Below are 20922 nucleotides of genomic sequence, written 5' to 3' on the forward strand. Positions count from 1 at the left end.
AGCTGCTTCTTTTGTGCCTCTCCCTGCAGCCCTCCACAATGGCGTCGGCGATGAATAGTCCACAGCAGCTCCATTTTCGAGGCAATATTTTGCGATCAGGCGAGAGCAGCAGCGTTCTGCAAGAACCGAGAGACATGTTTCGTACCCTCTGACCGTCATGACCTTTTCCATGGCTTGAATGCATTTGACAGCTTGGATCTCAACTGAAGTGTTCGGCCGCATAGGTAACAGCGCGTTGAACAGTTCATTGTAAGTATCTCCAATCTCTGCATCAAATTTAGCAAACAGCTCGAATTTTTCTGGTGATGCACTGGCAGCGATGCTGTAGAAAGTGCCGACGGGGATGATCTTGTTCTCCAATAGGATACGCAAATGCTCATAGTCTTCTTTTTTAGCGTCGAAAACAGTGAAAATGTCCCGCACCTTATATTTTCTACCCTTGCAGATTTCCACAAGTAACCGAAGCATTTCACTAGATGACCTTCTTGTAACACAAAGGGGGATCAATATATCACCGCAGGATCGAACTACTTCCCTCTGGCTACGAACTAAATCGAGATCGTTGAAGATTATAGCATCCTCGATAATGGTTCTGGCATCCTCGATGTCACTTATTGTATCTAGTTGAGATAAGGGTGTCCCAATGTTATTGTTGTGGAGCTTGTTTGTGTGATCCTGGAGAAGTGCTTTAGTCGTGAAGCCGAACTCTCGGTAAGGACAATCCCTGGAATCGCATTTGAATGGTCGATTGTGAGCTTGTATGTGATTCACTCTTTCCTTGTTGCTATCGAACCCAGTTCTGAATCGGGGGCATCCTGGCCTACTACATTTGTAGAGACAGGTACCATATGTGCTTTGCAACACTGTGCATTTGCATCCTGGCTCATGCGTCGCTTGGGTTGAACAGAGTATTGTTTCCAGGCGAGTTTGTATTCGAGAGTGTTGCGCGGATATTATGAGTGGGTCGAAATTCTTCCACGATTCAACTTTTGATAGGTTAACAAACGTATCGAGGATTTGGGGTGTTTTTCAAGCTTCTCATGGTAACCTACCGGTCTCAAAGCAGAAGTTGTGATTCCGCGATCTCCAGAAGGCACTCATGTCAAGAAGGATCTCGTGCAAGTCTACAGGAAATTTTTGGAAGACCTTGTAGACTAAATTTGAAGAATTGGTTCCGCTGGTTCGATCGAAACCAAGGTTGGCTCGCTTTCCTGCAAGGTCTTTGATTTCATTTGAAATCGTTTCCGGAGCTACGTCAGCGCATTTCTGAACATGGTCAAACCAGTGTAGGTAGGCGTAGTTCTCTAAAACGTAGGATCCTTTGACGACGAATTCTTGCATAGAGCTATCCTGAACATGCGGGTCGAAGCAGTCAGATGAAAGGTAGCGAATGCAAGCCGAAGCAATGTTTGCATGCCCATCAGCTTCTTTCAAATATCGTCCACTATGTGTGTGGAACAGATACCTATGCAGGATCAGCTTAGTCAAGACAATAGTGGTGCCGTTTGAGCATACTCTCTTGCACTGAAGTGAACAAATTGAATGAAACCGTTCACGGTTTCGATGATTGGGCCACATCGTTGGAATATGTTTGTAAAGATCCCTCGAGGACCTTTAGATAAGTCTCCGCCACGCGATACCAGGAGTGCCAGTTTTATCTCGTTCTCGGACACTGGACTTAACGAGCAACCAACCCATTCTAAAATTTGCTTTGCTTCACGACGTTCTTGCGGTCTAAGGTCCTGCTGGATTCTAACCATAATTCGCCCGTATCTTTTCACGTAAGCTGATTGCAATCTTATATGCGCTCATAGCGGGTACTTACGCTTCATTCAGTCCGCTTGGGAGGTTGGCTGCTTCCTCTTTGATGGCATCAAGGTCGGTTTGGAGTTCCAAGTTGTCACACACCAACCTCGCATACATGAACATACCTATACTTGTTAACATTGGTTTGTAAGAATATAACATAGACTTTCTTACCTTTGGCACGCTCCCCGATATTTTCCATAAGCAAACGAACCTCGTTCGCGATTTCAAGGTCGATATCAAGCCTCCGAAGCCATCCATCTCTTCTTTTTTCGACATACACTTGAATGTCTTGACTGTTTCTATCCTGGACTCGGGTTGGTTGAGCCTTGGGCTCCAGAAGCCGGGAAATATCATGTTCGGCTCTGCTACTAAATAGCAGATTGAGATTATCATGCTCAATGTGTAAACCGAGCAAAATATCGAGGAGAAATATTCGCTCAACTTCTAATATTTCATCCAACCCGTCGATTACAATGTATGTTGCAGGTAGATTCTTCAGTAGATCTTTGAGAAGGCCTTGGGCGAAGTCAACACTACTAGAAAGCTCCCGAGGGCTGTTTTTATGAGCAAAACAGACCAGTGGCTGCAGACTCTGGTCTTCGATAGCCAATTGGAAAATGAAGGAGTGAAGTACTTTCAAAGTGGAAGCTTCATCTCGAGCCTGGTAGGAAAGAAAAGCGAAAGCTAAAGGATCCTTTCGTTCTTTTATACGGCGCGTGATGAGTGATGTGAGGAATGTTTTTCCTTTACAAATCATAAGTATCTAAAGACAGTATGATAACAGGGAGAATAAAAACTACGAACCTGCACCTGGAATCCCTTGGAGCCAAAACAGCCTTGTCGTCGACTTGCTGGGGTCCAACCAGCTTCGAAATTGCTCAAGTGTTTCCAGCCAATTACCAGATTGGACTGAACATTCCCTTTTGATCCTTTCAAGTTCGTGGTCGTATAGGGCCGGTGATAAAGAAGTTTTTGCTGTGTTGAAATCTTGACGCTGTTGGAATTCTTGGTTCTGCTCGTATCTCCTGTATGCATCGAGTCGTGCAGCATCTGCTTCCATTATGTTGGCCAGCGTGACCTCGCTGTCCATCAAGTTTCGGTGTTTCTCAATATTCTCAATGATCAATTGGATCTTGCCGAAGTACTTCGGCCAAATGCTCTCGAAGAACATTCTCCTTTCTATCGTCAATTTGTTAGTGTATAAGCGAACGTAATTTAAGAATTATGCATACTGTTGAGATGGAAGAATTCCAGTAATGTGAAGTGAAACTCAAGTATGTCCTTATAGAACAAACAAAGTACTTGTTTGATCTGAGAATATTGCTCGAAAACTCGGGCATATTTCTCAAATTGAGGCAGCCGTGCTCCCACTTGAGCCATAGCGTCCCATATCTTTTCATACCCTTTGACGTAGGTCTTAGTGACCTAGTTTGCAAGTCAGTAAAGTGAAAGTATTTTTTCCAACATTCAAAGCCAAAAAAAACCATATGAGTAGCAACCCATCTCTGTAGTGATAATCGACAACATGAAGCAGAGTGACGTACAAGCAAGATCATCTTGATTGGACCCTAAAGCTACTCAGCATGTCTCGTTTGATAAGATAACGAATCATGGTTAAGCCGTACCCATATGAGTGATATCACGTCAGGTTTGACCTGTGCAAAAGTCTCGATAACCCCGGCATAATGGTTTAGGCAATCCAGATATGGCTGGATCATTCGAAGGTTTCGGAGAGTGCCAGACTTTGATTGTTCGTTCTGAATCTCTTCTGTGGCATCGTAAACTTCACTTATGGAAGCGAAGTGTGAGACTTCTGGTTCTCCATTCCTGACCGAGCTAATAAATTCTTTCTTTGCTGCTTCAAAGGCTTCAGCAGTAGGGCATAAGGCCATCACCGTTTCATTTACTGTAATTCGGGCTCAGGAGCGGACTTCGTCGGTCATTTCTGGCTACAGAAACTTGTGATCTGCGGGCTAGCAGATTTGATGTGGTAGGTTTTATAGTAGAGACGCCAGGAGCTATTGATCTTATTTTGCAGGCAGCAAGGCTGAGTGTCCGCGGGGTCGACATGTCACATGTGGAAGCCTTGGAAGCGAGATGCATGGCGCAGCTCACGGTTGGGTGGAGATAAGCAACGCGCCATGCGTTTGGCGCCTGATATTTCAGCTTCGCCACGTACTCCCTAGTCTAAATGTACGTTACTCGAGCAAGTAAAAGTTGAATGGCTGCGCCACAGCCGAGATGTGCGGTGCGGGAGGGCCAATGCACGTGACCCTTGTACTACAGCCTGCTAGGCTTTCGTCGGGCTGACATGCGTCCTACATCCTTCATTAATGCAAAGTGCATGGCGCAGTCTGTTGTGACGCAAGTAAATGGAAGTCGAATGATGTGGCTTAGCATCAACTAGGCTTTGCTAAGACCCGATATAAGCCTTACTCCCATACCAGTTCTGACACAGACCAGCATTTATTATGGCTTACCCTCATGGAGACAAACGGTCGTGGGTGGAGTTACTGGAGACGCAAGCTGATCCAGAGGGTGTAAAAAGACAGTGTCTGACTTGTCCATCGCCACAGCCCTTCGAACAGACCTTCACTCCCCCACAGTGGTCATTTGATGCACAAAGGCCACCGGATGCACAGTCGTTTGCGCCAACCGAAGATGGATATACACCGCATTCACTCTCTGCTGAGACTACAGGGCTGCTACCACGAATTGTCATAGCCGATAACAATACCGGAAGCCGGGAAGACTATAGTGCGTACTCATACTCATCTATCCGGGAGTGGCCGATCTCACCGGCTGGATCACATGCGGAAGCCAGTACCAACTCAGTTTCAGAACGGCAATACTCGGGTAATCACCAGCTCCCGTTAGAATTGAGTATAGTATTTATTAATTGTCTAATAAGATATGGCCGAAGATAGTCTCGTCCATAACCAGACTTCCGATCCTGTTCCCCGACTTTACGAGCCGGACTATGATACGTGCTTCGGGGTGGTAACATTACTGTGATATTGCCAGTGGGAATGAGCTAACTGTCAACAGATACAACTAAACGCTCCAAACCTACGACTGGATAATCTCGGAAATACTGATGTATCTCGCATTGATGTAAAGCTTAAATTCGATGGCCATATCGCAACGGTACGCAACTACGAATCTATGGCATACGGAGGGCTTCTCGAGCGCAAGAATTCGGAACCCCTAGTCGATCTCTTAGGAAGATTCACTGTAACTTTATTTGCATTTTTGCTTCTAAAGAAGATCAAGAAGGCCAACAAAGTTGAGAACAAACTAGCGGAGTACAAATTGTGCATTGCAGTTCATGGAGAACAAAAGAACGCGAATGCTATTGGGGAGCTGCTAGGTAATTCAGAGATATACCTTCAGCCTCCTCAAGCATTCCAGCCATCAGTACCGTACTTCAACCCGCAATACTTGTACCGGCCAGGTACTGAAGACATGATTCAAGATTCATATAACCAAAGTACAGAATGTTCCAGCTCCGCGATCTTGGCTGATGACGATCCGTTGAAATATAAAGTTCTTCAGGTGTTTGATTCCGCCGAAGGTCCTCAACATTTTGCTGAAATTCGGGCAAGCTCCCGTTTGCGCACGTCACTGAAACCGTAAGATTGGCACCTCTCCTTAATCCGATACCTCTTTTGGTTCTTCTCACTAATTCCACCTCTAAATATTCACAGTCATCAAGTGAAGGCGTTATCTATGATGATGGAAAAGGAAAGTGGAAGACTTGATGGCAATGAATTCGGCACCATGTGGGCTCCATTCACTCACATCGATGGAAAAATAAGGTATTCAATATCTATTCCTATCGTCCAGACCAATGTTGAGATGCTTACCCTTTCCAGGTATCGGAATACCGCCATTGATTTCGTTCAATCCGAAAAACCGCACCTATGTCTTGGTGGTCTTCTTGCTGATGTAAGGCACCTTCAAGTGAAGACTGTGTAAAATCTTCGTTATATACTGATATTTCTTGTTAGGAAATGGGTCTTGGTAAAACTCTATCGATGCTCGCCCTCATTACGCTACAGCTTGACCGCATGAAAAATCCAAATGCTAAACATGCTGACTCCTCTCCGATACAAACCACGTTGATCATTACTCCTATGTCGGGTGAGCCGGCTACTAAATAACGAACTTCGCATTAAATACTGATACCGCAATTAGTTCTTCAAATATGGGAAGAGCAAATCAAGAGGTAAAACATATTTGATCTTTGTTAGTGACCAACTATTTACTCATGATACAGACATACGCATCCCGGAACACTATCCTACTGTGTTTACCATGGCTCTTCAAGGCAAAATTCGTGGCCCAAGCTGAATGAATTCGACATTGTCCTCACCACGTATGATACCCTTGTATCAGAGTCCGAAGCAAGAAAACGGCGAAACAGGGAAGCAAAAGCTCTCAACGGACTTAAATGGCACAGAATTGTTCTTGATGAGGGTAAAATAATGCCTTAGAATTGAATTAATATGAATGGCTGCTAAATACTGTACAGCTCACATGATCCGAAATCCGTCTTCGAAACGTCACCGAGTTTTAAAGGAGCTGAAAGCAAGGCATCGCTGGTGTCTCACTGGAAGCCCTATGTTCAACCGTGTCGAAGATTTTGGAGCATTGCTCAGCTTCCTCCGCATCACTCCCTTCAATGATCTACGCTTTTTCAACTCCGAAGTTACAAACAACTTGAGGAGCAACCCGGAAAAGGCACTAGATACCCTCCGAAAACTTGTCCGATCCACCTCCCTCCGGAGGACCAAGGCATCGGTTTTTGGGGATCTTGAGATGCAACCTCGAGAAACCCGAATCGAGGAAGTTTTCCTTAACGATGAAGAACGCGAGCGATATGAGATCCTTAAGAAAAGCTATTCAAGGATCCTCGAGACACAACCGTTTTCGAAGAAGGCAAAAACGTCCACACAAAGCATCTTCCAGACGATATCAAGGCTTCGGAGATTCTGCGATCATGGCTCGGAACTTCTTCCACGAGCTGCTCTGGCAATCTTCGAAGGCTTTGTTGATGAAGATGCAGTTGCAAATGAACTATTCAAATCGTCGGATATCTGTGCAATCTGCACGAAGTCACTGAAGATCCGAGGAAAGGATGAAGAAGTAGACCCGCAGCTAGACTGCGGACATCCAGTTTGCTCTCGCTGCGAGAAGAAAGACGATAGCTTACTTACTGATGGAGGAAGTTGCAGGCTGTGTCTTGACAGCAGAGCATTGACCCCGATACCTAGCACGACACCTGGACGTCTCTCTACAAATCCTCAATCTATCGATTCCATGGACTTTGATATGGCATACAAACCATCATCCAAAGTTGTGGCTTTGTTGAAGAACCTCCAAGCTGAAAGAGCAGATCCAACATGGCCGCCACTAAAAAGGTATCTCCTAACCACTCTTCTCTGTTGTCCTTTTTGATTATTTTGCTAACATCCGGACAAGTGTGGTCTTTTCTTGCTGGACCAAAATGTTGGACCAAATTGAAAAGGCTCTCAAGCTCAACGGCATCCAATTTAAGCGCATTGATGGCAGCAAGTCCGATCGTGCGAGACGCACTGCGCTAGAAAAGTTCCGCACACACGAGGGGTACTGCGTCCTCCTTGCTTCCATTGGAAGTGCCGGTGTTGGGTACGTTTCTCTTGCAAGATGAAACCTTATAAAGAGCATCTGGAAATTCATTAATGTCCCTTAAACAGGTTGGACCTCACAGCCACTTCCAGAGTGTACATGATAGAACCGCAATGGAGTCCAATGGCGGAAGAACAAGCTCTGGACAGAGTGCACCGAATGGGCCAGACTCGGAACGTGGTTGCCACGCGGTACGTGGTGCGGAATTCCATCGAGGAAGTAAGTAACCAGCAACTCTTTCCCCCTCAATTTCATTCTTCTCCCTCCCTCCTTTTTTATTCCCTCTTTCTCTACCTTCCTTCTCTGTCACTTCATTTATTTCCTTAGTGCTCAACACTGACACCGGAAACCTCAGTATGTCATTGCCGTGCAAGAAATGAAGTCCAGCGTCATCAAACGCTCACTCGAGAACAACGAGCACATGGAATATCTGTCTGTCAGGGAAAGGTTCATGAAGGTAAAGTACTCACACACAGCCTTCATCGTTTCTTAACAAGGCCCAATTTCTAACTGATAATATTAGTATCTTGAAGAATCATAGCCTTGATTTGGAAAGCCATGCGTAGGGAATAGGAAATTATCCGTACCTGGTATCGTGCTCCTGATTTCACGTATACTACTACAACAGTACTTGGTAGAACAAACAAGGCGAATGAAAATAAAGTAAATAAATCGGAAACGAACAGTGGTGGTTCGGACTCGTGAAATGGATCTCTAAAAAAAATCGTGCGAGATTTAAGATAAAAATAAGGAGAGGGACACATTCAGATAATATTGACATCGAAGTTTACTCCTTCCTTCGCGCTACTTTTATGCTCACTTACCTTTTCGCCTAACTACACTAAACGAGGCGAAGTAATGCGCAAACTCTTGATACAAAGGAAAACAGGGCGATATGGACATACTCATGCCCACCATAGAAGTTAAACATTGACCGGACAGAAATCAACTCCGATAGTTATACAAAATGGCCAAGGACTACACAAAGAGTACACTAACTCCCCTGATATATAGTTAATCCAACTATGTTTGGAGCTGTCCATGTGCCGTACACGAACCGGTCAGGACTTATTCGACCGCGTCTCAGAGGATCGAAAAGGTTAAAAAATGCGTACACATCTCGACGCAAGACATGAACGCGCCCCTCCCACAAAAGCTCTTTCTACCGCTGGATAAACCACACGAACACATCCATATACATCCATCTATCGCGCCACGAAAAAATGCATCTCTGCCACGCCACATCCATCCACCCTGGAACTTGCGATCTATCGTAGGCAAGATCGGAGCGAACATAATCGCTTTTGACCAGGCAGAGGCAGAGTTTAGAATGAACGTCGCAGCAGCGGAGCGCGTCGGAGGTTGTGGTGGTGTTGGTGCGGCGAAAGTCCTGGAGCTTTGACGCAAAACGATGTCTGTCAGGCCCGTGCGACGCGACAGGCGCAAGACAGGCACGACAGGAAGAAGACAAGGGAGCCCGTGGAAGGCACGCGACGAGCATGCATTCCTCGGTCATGGCTCCGTCGCCGATGAACTGCGCAAGAATGTTTCTACAAACTTTAATCGACTCCTACCTACTCACCCACACCACCATTGAAGTTGTTGTCGCCGGCCGTTGCGAAGCAGCAGCAGCAGCAGCCACGGCGCCACAGCAGCCACAGGGCGAATGCGGCACGATTGCTGCTAATCCCTGACCATGACGAGGGCGCGTCGCTTTGGGGTTCAACGATCGAAGCCGTCGACGTGATTGGAGCCCGCCAGTCCAGATGCCTCTTCTCCCGCTGCTTGCCCCCAACGCAGAAATGAGGGGGTCACCGTGAGCCGGTCCAATGCGCCTTGCCTCGTCCCTGATCGTCCTCGCATCCGTTCACTATCCTGCCTGTCCTTGACCCGCTCCACCAGAGGCCTCCTGCCAAAGCCAACACACCAATGGCTTCCCCTATCCAGACGGCCGTGTCTACGAGCACCGATGTGCCCATCGCCCACCCCGAGCGCCAGTACACGGCCACCACCGAGACCAACGGCTCCGCTGATGCTGCTGCTGCCGCCGCCGCCGCCGCCGCTCCCGAGCCCGCCAAAAGCGCCGCCGCGGCGAAGAACGGGGGGAAATACAGGCACGTCGTCGCCGTTCACCGCATGCAGCGCCCGTCGCCTCTGAGCCAGGATGCAACGGTGGCGCCCAGCTTCATGGGCTTTAGAAATCTCATGGCCTTAGTGCTCGGTATGCCCCAGCTCTGCATGGCGCTGTTCACGGACGGCTAACGGCATTTCCCCGCAGTCGTGTCGAATCTGCGCCTCATGATCGAGAACTTCCTCAAGGTACACCTATAGCTTACACGCGCGGAATCACGGCCCCCGACTGACCGTGTCGCTCGCAGTATGGCGTTCTCATCTGCATCCGCTGCCACGATTACCGCCGCCAGGACGTTGTCTACGGCTCCATCCTCTACCTGCTCGTCCCCTGTCACCTATTCGTCGCATACATCATCGAGCTAGTGGCTGCGCAGCAGGCCAAGGGAGCCATCGCGCGCCTGAAAAAGGCAGAGACGGCCGAGGAGCGGGTGCTCGGGCAGGACAGTTTCCGCAAGACATGGGGCTTAATCGCGCTCGCACACGGCATCAACGCGACGCTCAACCTGACCATTGCGTCGACGGTCGTGTACTACTTCATCCACCACCCGGGCATTGGCACGTTGTGCGAGCTGCACGCCATTATTGTGTGGCTTAAGACGTGCTCGTATGCCTTTACGAACCGTGATCTGCGGCACGCCATGCTCGACGAGGATGCGACGCCGCTGCCGGACCTCTACAAGGACTGCGCGTACCCGCGCAACATTTCAATCGGGAACCTGACCTACTTCTGGTGGGCGCCCACGCTGGTCTACCAGCCCGTGTACCCGCGGACGGAGCGGATCCGGTGGGTCTTTGTCTTCAAGCGCATGTCGGAGGTGGTGGTGCTCAGCATAGTCATCTGGATCGCGTCGGCGCAGTACGCGGCGCCGCTGCTGCGCAACTCGCTGGACAAGGTGGCCACGCTGGACCTGGTGTCGATCGCGGAGCGGGTGCTCAAGCTGTCGACGATCTCGCTCTTCTGCTGGCTGTGCGGCTTCATGGCGCTGTTCCACTCGTCGCTCAACGCGCTGGCGGAGATTATGCGGTTCGGCGACCGCGAGTTCTACACCGAGTGGTGGAATGCAACCAGCATCCGCATCTACTGGGTGACCTGGAACAAGCCCGTGACGACGTTTATGCGGCGCCACCTGTACAGCCCGCTGGTGGGCCGCGGGGTACCGCCGGCCCTGGCGCAGATCATCGTCTTCATCTTCTCGGGGTTGCTGCATGAGCTGTTGGTCGGGGTGCCAACACACAACATAATCGGTGAGATCGGAAGGGGCGGAGTGTTGAGGTTGAGGTGTAGGTTTGCTAACGAGGGTGCAGGTGTCGCGTTCTTGGGCATGGTGTTCCAGATCCCGCTGATTCTGGCGACGGACCCGCTGCAGCGGATGAAGGGCGTGGGCAGCAAGGTGGTGGGCAACCTCGTCTTCTGGATCAGCTTCTGCCTGGTGGGGCAGCCGCTGGGAGCGTTGCTGTACTTTTTTGCGTGGCAGGCCAAGTATGGCAGTGCCAGCAAGCCGCAGCTGTGGTGAGGGGAGGAGGAGGAGCAGTAGAGTTTGGAGTAAGACTTAGGAGCGATAAGAGGAGCCCGGCACAGCGCATCGGCCGAATTTAGTCCTTTGTTTGCTACACTCGGCTTGCCGCGTGGTCTGAGGCGGCAAGACGGCGTTCCGGCGCTCCAGCCCCCCGGAACACGTGCCCTGGGGCGGAGGGAGATAAGCAATGTTTGCCGGCGCTATGCGGCTCAAAATCCCCACATGTCGGCTTTCCCTGACAGCCCGAAATTCACGGGGCCAATGATACTTCGCCTTTTGGCCACCGCCGGTGTCGGCCAACGAACAATTCCTCTTTCGCCTGGCCTCGCCCCGACGGTAGCCGCACCATCACCACCCCGAAAGCTAGACCGCCGACAAAGCTGCCATGCACCTATATAATTTCTGCCCGCTGCGGTCCGTAGAAATGCCCTTCACACCTCTCCCCTTGCTGTTGCGCTGTGTCCCAGAGTCGATCGCTCCATTATAACCTCTTACCTTATTCAACCCAACACAGCAGCACACTTTCCGCATCCGGAGAAACGTCATGCTCGCCTCCTCCCTCCGCACCGCTCGCCCTCGCACCTCGGCCGCCCACCTTCTCTCCCGGCGCTCGCTGCTGGCGACGACCTCTCGCGGAGGCTACGCCGTCCAATTCCAGCACGCCCGCTTCCACAACCATGCCTCGTCCCAATCGACCATTGAGGTGAAGCCCGGCGCCACCACGGGCTACACGTCGCAGACGATCAACACGCCGCGCTCTTCGCCCCGCTCGACGGCCGACACGGCGGTGCTGGCCAAGCTGCCGACGCCCAGCCTGTTCCGCAACCTGCTGATCCAGAACATCTCGTCGTACCCGCGGCTGCTGACGGTGCTGCTGGGCATGCTGAAGCGGTACACGACCTTCTTCATCACGGCGCCCGTGTTCAAGCACGTGCTGCACCAGGCCTTCTACGCGCACTACTGCGCGGGCGCCACGATCCCGGAGATCACGCGCACGGTGCGCGGGCTCCAGCAGCTGGGATACAAGGGCGTGATTCTCAACTACGCCAAGGAGGTGGACATGCACGCCGCGGGCCAGGCCAACGAGGCTGAGCGTCAGAAGGTGCATGAGGAGCAGGTTGGGCAGTGGCTCGAGGGCACGCTGAAGACGATTGAGGGCGCCGATGGCGCCTTCGCCGCTATCAAGTTCTCGGGTGCGGGTCTGGGTGTCGTCCACATGCTCGAGGAGAACCGCGAGGTCCCTGATGAGATCTTCGGCAAGGCCTTGACCAAGATGTGCGAGGCTGCTAAGGCCAGGGGCGTCAAGCTGCTGATTGATGCTGAGCATGCGTCCCAGCAGAAGGCGATTGACAAGTGGACGATGGACCTGATGGAGAAGTACAACAAGGGCTCCGACCTCGTCGTCTACAACACCTACCAAATGTACTTTCCCACCCTTTCCCTTTTCACACACACACACATAAAAACACAAACTAACACTCTCCTCCCCCAGGTACCTCAAGGCCTCGTCCCAAGTCCTCGCCGAGCAGCTCCAACTCGCCGAAAACCGCAACTTCAACTTCGGCGCCAAGCTCGTGCGCGGCGCGTACCTAGGCAGCGACCCGCGCCACCTGATCCACGACACGAAGAGCGAGACGGACACGGCGTACGACACAGCCGCGCACATGCTGGGCACGTACCACGAGCGCAAGCCCGGCTCGCAGACGCACGTCGCGATCGTGCTGGCGACGCACAATGCCAACAGCGCGAACCTGATGCGCACGCTGCGGGCGGAGCAGCAAGCTAGGGGCCTGCGTCCGGCGGAAGCCGTCTACGGGCAGCTGATGGGCATGGCGGACGAGCTGAGCTTGAGCCTGACGACTGCGGACGAGAAGCGCGGGTTTAGGGCTGGTGATTGCGACGTCTACAAGTATGTTACTTGGGGCACGACGGCCGAGTGCGTGCTTTATCTTGTTAGGCGCGCCGAGGAGAACAGGGATGCTGTTGGGGGGGCGAGGGGTGTCAGGGGCTTGTTTTGGGATGAGTTGAAGAGGCGGTTTGGGCTCAAGAAGGCGGCGTCGTCGGCTGCATAGGTTGGGGGTGTGAGTTGTGAGTTTCGTTTTGCTTTGTTTCGTTTCGTTTCTTGTTTTTTGCTTGTTTGCTTGTCTGCTTGCATGATGCAACGATAGCGCGGCGTTTGGGTTTGTTTTTGGTTTTGGATCACTTTGGATCGCTTTTTGCAAGGGGGGACAGCGCCCTCATCGGGCTGGGCTGGGCTGGCTGCTTGGTTTTGACGCCATGGTGGTGGCATAGAATAGAGGAGTATCTACATACTACCCACTTAGAGCGGCTCCTCTTTTTCTAGAGGAGCTGCGGAGAGGATATATAGTTATATATATACATACATATATACATATACACACATACATCAATATGGTCACTGAAAATTAGGGAAACTCCTACTGCCTACTGCCTGCCTCCAGTGTCTTGCATCGACGCACTGTTGTATGTACGATGTACGTTGTACTGTTGGACGTTGTGAATGAATGACTGCCTCAATACTAAGCGAATGAATGAAGCACCACTTCTCCACTCATTCAGTCCAAAGCCTACGCCGCCGTCGCCGCCATCGCCGCCGCCGATACCGGCTACCACCGGCGTCGGGTAGCTATCTCTCCCTCCCCCGGCCCCCGCAAAAGGGATTGTGCGAAGGAGTGGGGCTAAGAGCGGCTCTGGCTAGCGGTCCTGGCTAGCGGCGCTGGTCGGTCCCTGGCGCTAGCGGGCGGGTAGATGCGGGAGGGAGGGAAGAGTAGGACCGGCCGGAGGGAGTTTAAAGGTGGGTGGATGGTGGTGTGGTGGTGTGGTGTGGTGGTGCGATGGTATGTGTATAGGTATCTTATATGGGTAGAGATAAGGCTGGGGCTAGATAGAGAGGGAGATAGGGATTTTGGGTTTTGGATTTCTGATTTTGGTGGATTGATTGGGGGAGGGTGTCGTGTGTGATGGTGGTGTGCGTGTGGTGTGAGAGATAGGGAGTCGTGTGTGGTGGTTTGGTTTTAGTTTTAATTTTCGTCGCCGTTTCTGTTTCTGGGTTTGATTACGTGTGGTTTTGGTTAAGCTCTATAGATCACGCGAAGAAGAGGTCCGTGTAGGAATATATATATCGTTATGAGTGAATGTGTGGAAGTCGTTAAGGAGCGTAGATGGTTTCTCGTGACAAGTAGGCCCTGTCCTTGTCCTATATCCTCCTCCTCCTAGTAAGCTCCGTCTGAAGTTGCTTTTCTGCATTAGCTATATACTGCGAACAAGCTTAAGGGATGTAAGATGCTCACGAGGGTCTAGAGAGCGTAGTAAATGCTCCGGCACTGTCTTCCATCAAGATCAGAATACATGACGTGCTGATCATCCTTGAAGACACTGAAACTGCGGAAGTTGTTGCTGCCAGAACTAAAACAAAAAGACGTTAGGTACGAGTCGGGCGATGCACATGAACGTCCGCCATGGCTCTCTCTAGGCCAAACTTACCCAACTCTGGCATAGTTGGCTTGCTGTTGAGCATTGGCGTTGATGTTCCAGGAGAAGGCAACGTTAGTACCGAACGTGCAGCTCTGGGAACGCCCTTCCCAGGTAACGATGTTGTTGTTGTTGGGATTGCACCGATCGTTGCCGTTGGGGTAGCGGTTGCAGTTGCTGTCGTTGCTGCAGTACTGTTTTGGTGGGTTGTAAGTTGACTGACTGGTGCTGCCATAGTCAACCCTGAAGATAGGGATGTCTCACCACGACAGTAGAGTAGGAGAAGGTACCGCTCCCGTAGCAGTTAACGAGATGGATGCCCTCGGCGCGCTTTGCGAGCCTGACTGTGCCGCCTTCTGCTTCTGCTTCCGCTGCAGCTTCGGCATCAGGGGTCGGGCTAGCCACCGCATACGCGATGAGCGACGCGGCAGCGAGGAGGTTGCCGAGGAACTTCATGGCGGCGGGTAGTCAAAAGAGGGTTTGAGAAAAGAGAGGGATCGTGGGAAAGGACGCTCGGTGTTTTCTGGGACGCGCTATTGTGGGAAGTGTTCGCTGCCTTTTATCTACGACTGGGAGTTCGGTGTTTGCTGCTTTTTCCTTGGTTGGCTGGGCTTGTGACTGGGGTTTTGTTTTTGAGTTCATTGTTGGATGTTGGACGGGTAGGTCGGTTCTGGAATTGCTTGTCTTGTCGAGGTTTGTGGGGTTGGAGGCTTTTAGCTGAGACAGTGGGCTGGGATGGCTTTGGGGAGCAGTTCTGGTCTCTGATTCGGCGTGAGCGTGTTGGGTAAGATGGTAACGTTTAAGGTAAAGTTCAACGCGCGGATGCGTTTGGTGGATGGGTTTTCCTATAGCTATTGTCCCAGTGCCCAGTGTAGTGATCTGTCTGGTACACTCTTCGTCTCCATAAATTCTAACTATACTTATCCACGACAGCGACTGCAATATCCTCGTACTTCCAAAGGTTGCATGTAGAAATCCCTACTTCTTCACAACCAGCCATGAAGAAGCCACTTAGGCAAGCAATCAGGTCACTGTAAGCAGCCACAACCCCTGGCGTATCCAGGATCGGGAAGGACGGCAACGGTAACTGATGGAATGCTTTTTGGCGCTCACTTGCTCGGAGCGGGATGTCGCACCCGTATAGGTTGATGTGACAGCTTCTAGAGCGCGGGAGGCTGCTTGATGCTAGTCTGAAGAGGTGCATGGTCTGATGGCCTGACAGGATGGTTATCCGTCAACAGATCCAGTCAGTATTTGTATTCTCGAACCGCAGTCCAATTCCCCAGCTTGCGTGTTCAAGTATAGCATGCACGAAGCTGAATTGGACAACCTCTTCTATTTTTTACAGTAAACATGGGCGAGACGTGATGTTCAGCTTTTCGGTGACTTACCAGGGTCTCGCTGGCTAGGATCCCGCGTTCTGGACGCCACAATATGTATTCTTCGCGAGAAACGGCTACGTGCATATTAGAGCACCCAAAACTGGGATCGGTCTGTGGGGTGGAGAATGGTCTTTGTGAAAAATAAAAGTAGTTGACGGAAATAGCTTTATGTACGTTATATCGCACCAGACCCATGGAGGTATCGTCTAATGAACCTGCGACATGTTTCTCTGCGCCATACAAAGCCTCTGTCACTTCGTCGCCGGCTAACTTCATACTTACCGTGGTGCTGGAAACCCTTAACTAAAATTCAAAGGCGGCCACGACATAATACACTAACCACGAATATAGCAACCTACACGCGCGCTGATTGGCCGCAGCCAGCCAGCTATACACAACGACCTCAGCACATCTCCAAAACTGCATCCAACGCAGCGCGGTCTCGCAATCTAGAAAAACTAGCAAGCCAACTACTTATCATTTCGCACACGCATGGAGCGCTCCAGCCCAAAAACCCTCGACCCAAGCTATGATCCCCGAATGATGCGTGCCGGGAATGGTGAAGTCATTGACGATCCGCCGCGCGCGCGAGTCGTGCAGCAACAACCTCGAAAAGTTCCCATCATCACCAGCGCCGGCATCTCCACAACCGCAACAGCAGCCACCACCACAACAACCACAGCGCGCGCCTCGCATCACCGATCAAGCTTCGCACGCGTCCCAATGGCCTCTCGCTCCGCCTGCCGCGCCTGCCGCCGCGCCCTGCAGCTGCGCGCGCCCGCGCCGGTAAGCCCGCCTCCGCAAGCCAGACCACGCACGCACGCAGCACTAACCACCCTCCACAGCAGCAGCAACAAACACGGTACCTGTCGCAGACGCGCGCCGTCCTCGCCTCACAACCATACATCGAAGCGCAGCCGGCACGGGAAGGCCCGGCCGCAGTCCCCGACACCTCCTCCCCGCCGCCGCCGACGACAACAGCGTCGCAGAAGCTGCCGCGCAAGGCCGTCAGCAACGTCGTGGCGGAGCAGCTGCGCCAGCGCGCCGGCGCCTCCACCGAGACGTACGTCGCGTACGGCGCCACGGAGCTGCTGTTCCGCGAGTGCGCGGCGCAGGCCGCGTATCGGGTTGAGCGGGACGCGGATGGCGAGGCGCCCAAGACGGCCAAGGGCGAAGATCTGGGCGTTGGTGAGGGCGCGTGGTATCAGGGTGAGTTTTTGATGTTGGACACACACACACACACACACAACTGCAAACCCAGTCTCCCTCCCACCATCATCATCAAACTCCAGAGAGAAGGATAAACAGGCGGACGAACAAACAGCTAACACAAGCAACCAGAGCTCAACCTGACCCCCACATTCGCGACCTGGGCACAAGTGACCTTCTTACACATGCACCTGCTGACCACGCGGCTGCGACAATTTCCGCCCGCGCACGCCCCGTCCTGGCAACAGCACCTGATCGACCACTTCAGCTACGCAGCCGAAGCGCGCATGGCCAGCGAACACAACATCGTCGCGCGCGCCGTGCGCAACAAGTACCTCAAAGACCTGTTTGTGCAGTGGCGCGGCGTGACAGCCGCGTACGACGAGGGCCTCGTGCGCGGGGACGCGGTGCTAGCGGCCGCGCTGTGGAGGAATCTGTGGAAGGGCGAGGAACTGCGGCCGAGAGAGCTGGCCATGCTGGTTGCGTATGTAAGGCGCGAGGTTGCGAGACTGGGGCGCTTGTCGGATGCGGAGATTGCGGCGGGGGATGTCGGGTTTGGCGATTTGAGGAGTGAGAGGCGCGTTGTGGATGAGAAGAGCACGATGATGGATAAGCCGTTTGGTGCTGATGAGTAATGAGGGGTGTGTGAGAGAGAGCAGGTGATGGGGGGGAAACCGTGTTGGCGTTGGTTCTGTAAGTATATGTATGTATGTATGTATGTATGTATGTATGTATGTGAAGCTCATGTCACGATAGCGAGACAGCACAAGGGATATATATATGCGTTCGATAAACAAGTCTCAGCTATCCACATCTACATCATCATCATCCATCTCCCGCAGGACGTGTGGATGGACACAATCAATCGCCCGCCTAGCCCCGTTCGCCCGGACTCCTTGCTCCATAATCTCATCTGGTATCACTACGAAGCGCCGCCAATCGGGCAAAAGTCTCGGCCTTCAGCCCTCAGCCCTCTCCAACCTACACACATGCTCTCTACACCGGCGCTATTGCCGCAGCCCCACGAGCCAGCAATACAGCGTCTCACAGGCCCTGTCCGCGTCTGTGCCTACATGCAGAAGTCATTTTGATCCCAAAAAGTCCACTCCGCTCTGCTGCCGCGCTTACTTCGTTTCAAAGTGCTCCTCAATACGCTCGATAATGTCTGCCTTCTTGCCCGCGACCGAGATGTGCTTGGAATGGGCCCAGTTCTTCAGCACCGGCACCGTGAGCTGCGTCGAGTCAGTCATAACCGCACGCATACACACCAAAATAGACAGCGACTTACCTTCGCCAGCGAGCCCCGCTCGTAATGGCCTTTCATCTCGGCGTCGTCGAGCACGTCGCCCGCCGCCGCCTCCGTCTTGGCCCGCTTCGGCAGCGCCTGGGGCTGCTCGCTCTCGCCGCGGCGCTTATGCTGCTGCCGACTCGCAGCCTCCCACTCACTAAACTCCTGGTCCAGCACCTGCCCCCACTCGGTGACCTGGTCGCCCACGCGCTTGGCAATTTGCCGATGCTTGGGCACCGTCTTGTCCTCTAGCTTCTCGGGCAGGTCCTCCTCGAGGGCAATGGCTTGCAGGATGCGGTAGAACCACTGCAGGCTGGGGTTCGGGTACCGCGCCGGGTCGTATTCGCCTTTGGGCAGCGTCAGGTTCTGGATCACGCCGCGCATCACGTCTGTTAGGTTGTCGGTGGCGCGCACGAGATCCGTGTCGGGGTTCGATCGGATGTCGTCGGCGAAGGGCAGCGGGATGACCCACAGCCCGGGCGGCATCACCTGTTCGTCGCGGCTGCCGTGCTTCTCCTTGCCCGGGATGAGGGCGGCTAACGTGGGCGAAGCGTTGCGTCGGGGGATAAACCATGCTATGCCCATCTTCTCATCCTTGAGCAGCTTTTGCCAGAGGGCGGAGAAGACGCGGGTTGACCCGATGTAGTCCACTTCGGTTGGATAGATGAAAGTTGCAGGACGCAGGTTTGCCCAGGCGGGAAGCATCGAGATCGGCTTGAAGCCGATGATGCGGATGACGGGATCGCCAAAGTAGCGGATGGCACTGGTCTCCGCCGTCGTGAAAGTGACGGTCTCCCCGCCAAACTTGTATGCCTTCCTGATCTCTGCTTTTTCGACTTCACGTGCCGAGTCTTCGGCGAATCTCGACGACATTCCCACAGCAATCTGTGGCTTCTCGCCGTGCAGCCAGACATAGCAGCTCCGAACGCGCTCCTGGCGCTTGATCAGAATGTAGCCCTTGACTCCTATCTTCAAACCAGGGCCTATTTCGAAGGGGAGATTGAAGAGCGCACGTCGAGGCGCGGCCTTGGAGTTGATCGAGGAAAGAAGGGACTGCAGCAATGTGATGCCGTCTGCACTAGAAGAAGGGTCCGCCGGTCCAGAGATGGGTGCCGGAGCTTCGGGGTCGGCCATGAGTGGCCGGTAGACAATGTCCTAAATCAATCAGTGACTTTTCTCTCGACTTTTATGGCCAACCTACATCGTAAAACTTGGTTCTGTCAAAGCCACGCTCGGCATTGGAGATTGGGAACAGCTCGATCACAACACCCAGGTCGTACAAATCCTTTGCGCGCACCGCCGCAGACTCCCTCATTTCCTTATTACCTTTGTGCGGGTTGTCATTGTCCGTGACGAGGAAGAGTCGCCGGGACAAGAAGTTTGGGGCCTTTGTAGTGAATATGAGATTGGCGCAGAACAGCAAGTTCGCCATCGATGCGGGTTCCTTCGATGGTACCAAGAGCTTCTCCGCTTCCTCTTCATCCTCAACCAAGTTCTTTAGTCTTTTGACATCGGCGGCGGCCGGCACGTCCAGGTCTGACAAGAGGTAGCAGTGCGGGTAATTAAGCCCCCCTTCGCCCATCACCTCGCTCCCTTCGAATTTTGACTCTTCGGTTCCGAACAGCAGTATGCCCATCATGTCGTTGGGGTTGGAGATGATGCGCTGCTGCATCAACTGGTATGCGCATTTCAAGGCGGCCGAGGTGGGAGAGTCGCGGTCGGCTTTCTTCGAATCCGAGGGCGGAGGGCGCTTGGTCATGGAGTCGCTGACATCAATGGCAAATAAGACGGCATCTTTGACCGTCTTGTATCCCTGCGCTCACGGTGAGTATGGCTTCGGGGGTGGAGCGGAGAAAAAGGCGTACGGTCTCGTCCATTGCCTCATCCTCCTCATCCTCGTCGTCCTCTTCATGCTTGTAGCGATCTGAAAGGTCCACCATGGCGTTGTAGGTTGGTGTCGTGTTGTTGTCGAGCTTCGGCGGGCAAGATAGCTCGGTTGGCGCCTGGTCACGTCACGTACCCGGCGGAGACGCGACTCCCCACGCGTCCGCACGTGCGTGACTTTTTAGAGAAGCTGCCTGGCCCAACACCTGCTTTCATTTTTCCCCTTCACCCACGAATTGCGCGAGCAATAAGCGTCCGGGGAAGTAGATAGTTTGCTTGTTTTCTTCTGTTCATTTCTCGTTTACCTTCTTGCGCCTAAAATTTGTTTCTTTTCCTACTCCATTCCGCTCCGCTCCTGAATCAACGAAGCAGAGCGCGGTTCTGCTCCTCTGGTCCACCAATCTCCTTTTCATTATCCAAAGGCGTTCTGCCTTTTGATGTTCCGTAAGGCAGGCGACAGCGAGGAGAAGTGAGACAAACAACTGCTCTTGTGGAGCGGAGGATCTGCAAAGACCCTAATCCTTCGGCTCTTACCGGT

General features: G+C 52.4%; 7 protein-coding genes across 7 annotated transcripts; 4 read left to right on the forward strand and 3 right to left on the reverse strand.

The window, feature by feature from the left end:
• Positions 1-33: 33 nt before the first annotated feature.
• Positions 34-3793, reverse strand: K452DRAFT_90147 (uncharacterized protein). The gene is made up of 10 exons (XM_033547299.1): positions 3435-3793; positions 3354-3377; positions 3042-3234; positions 2614-2988; positions 1981-2553; positions 1826-1931; positions 1516-1773; positions 1053-1465; positions 424-986; positions 34-266 (listed from the first exon to the last, which is right to left on the reverse strand). Exons 1-10 carry the CDS (start codon positions 3699-3701, stop codon positions 156-158), a joined length of 2883 nt encoding a protein of 960 aa, XP_033393938.1. The 5' UTR covers positions 3702-3793; the 3' UTR covers positions 34-155.
• Positions 3794-4596: 803 nt separating this feature from the next.
• Positions 4597-8216, forward strand: K452DRAFT_321205 (uncharacterized protein). Its single transcript, XM_033544378.1, has 12 exons — positions 4597-4665; positions 4737-5441; positions 5517-5627; positions 5685-5757; positions 5820-5952; positions 6007-6037; positions 6089-6288; positions 6344-7232; positions 7294-7479; positions 7548-7698; positions 7835-7936; positions 8003-8216. Exons 2-12 carry the CDS (start codon positions 4975-4977, stop codon positions 8018-8020), a joined length of 2361 nt encoding a protein of 786 aa, XP_033393939.1. The 5' UTR covers positions 4597-4665; positions 4737-4974; the 3' UTR covers positions 8021-8216.
• Positions 8217-9284: 1068 nt separating this feature from the next.
• On the forward strand, positions 9285-11329 carry K452DRAFT_361315 (uncharacterized protein). Its single transcript, XM_033546412.1, has 4 exons — positions 9285-9700; positions 9758-9798; positions 9858-10857; positions 10918-11329. Exons 1-4 carry the CDS (start codon positions 9409-9411, stop codon positions 11124-11126), a joined length of 1542 nt encoding a protein of 513 aa, XP_033393940.1. The 5' UTR covers positions 9285-9408; the 3' UTR covers positions 11127-11329.
• A 344-nt stretch (positions 11330-11673) lies between these two features.
• On the forward strand, positions 11674-13201 carry K452DRAFT_234288 (uncharacterized protein; the record flags this gene model as incomplete). Its single annotated transcript, XM_033537359.1, has 2 exons — positions 11674-12551; positions 12622-13201. The coding sequence occupies 2 exons, from the start codon at positions 11674-11676 to the stop codon at positions 13199-13201; spliced, it is 1458 nt and encodes a 485-aa protein (XP_033393941.1).
• Positions 13202-14446: 1245 nt separating this feature from the next.
• On the reverse strand, positions 14447-15077 carry K452DRAFT_311597 (uncharacterized protein; the record flags this gene model as incomplete). Its single annotated transcript, XM_033543442.1, has 3 exons — positions 14447-14555; positions 14634-14815; positions 14886-15077. 3 exons carry the CDS (start codon positions 15075-15077, stop codon positions 14447-14449), a joined length of 483 nt encoding a protein of 160 aa, XP_033393942.1.
• Positions 15078-16635: 1558 nt separating this feature from the next.
• K452DRAFT_256336 (uncharacterized protein) lies at positions 16636-18001 on the forward strand. The gene is made up of 3 exons (XM_033538396.1): positions 16636-16789; positions 16849-17212; positions 17345-18001. Exons 1-3 carry the CDS (start codon positions 16727-16729, stop codon positions 17845-17847), a joined length of 930 nt encoding a protein of 309 aa, XP_033393943.1. The 5' UTR covers positions 16636-16726; the 3' UTR covers positions 17848-18001.
• On the reverse strand, positions 17996-20463 carry K452DRAFT_256339 (uncharacterized protein). The gene is made up of 4 exons (XM_033538397.1): positions 20366-20463; positions 19702-20313; positions 18501-19655; positions 17996-18444 (listed from the first exon to the last, which is right to left on the reverse strand). The coding sequence occupies exons 1-4, from the start codon at positions 20438-20440 to the stop codon at positions 18337-18339; spliced, it is 1950 nt and encodes a 649-aa protein (XP_033393944.1). The 5' UTR covers positions 20441-20463; the 3' UTR covers positions 17996-18336.
• Between the last annotated feature and the right edge of the window lie 459 nt (positions 20464-20922).

The sequence above is a fragment of the Aplosporella prunicola genome (genome assembly GCF_010093885.1).
Source record: "Aplosporella prunicola CBS 121167 unplaced genomic scaffold K452scaffold_24, whole genome shotgun sequence".
Classification (NCBI taxonomy): domain Eukaryota; kingdom Fungi; phylum Ascomycota; class Dothideomycetes; order Botryosphaeriales; family Aplosporellaceae; genus Aplosporella; species Aplosporella prunicola.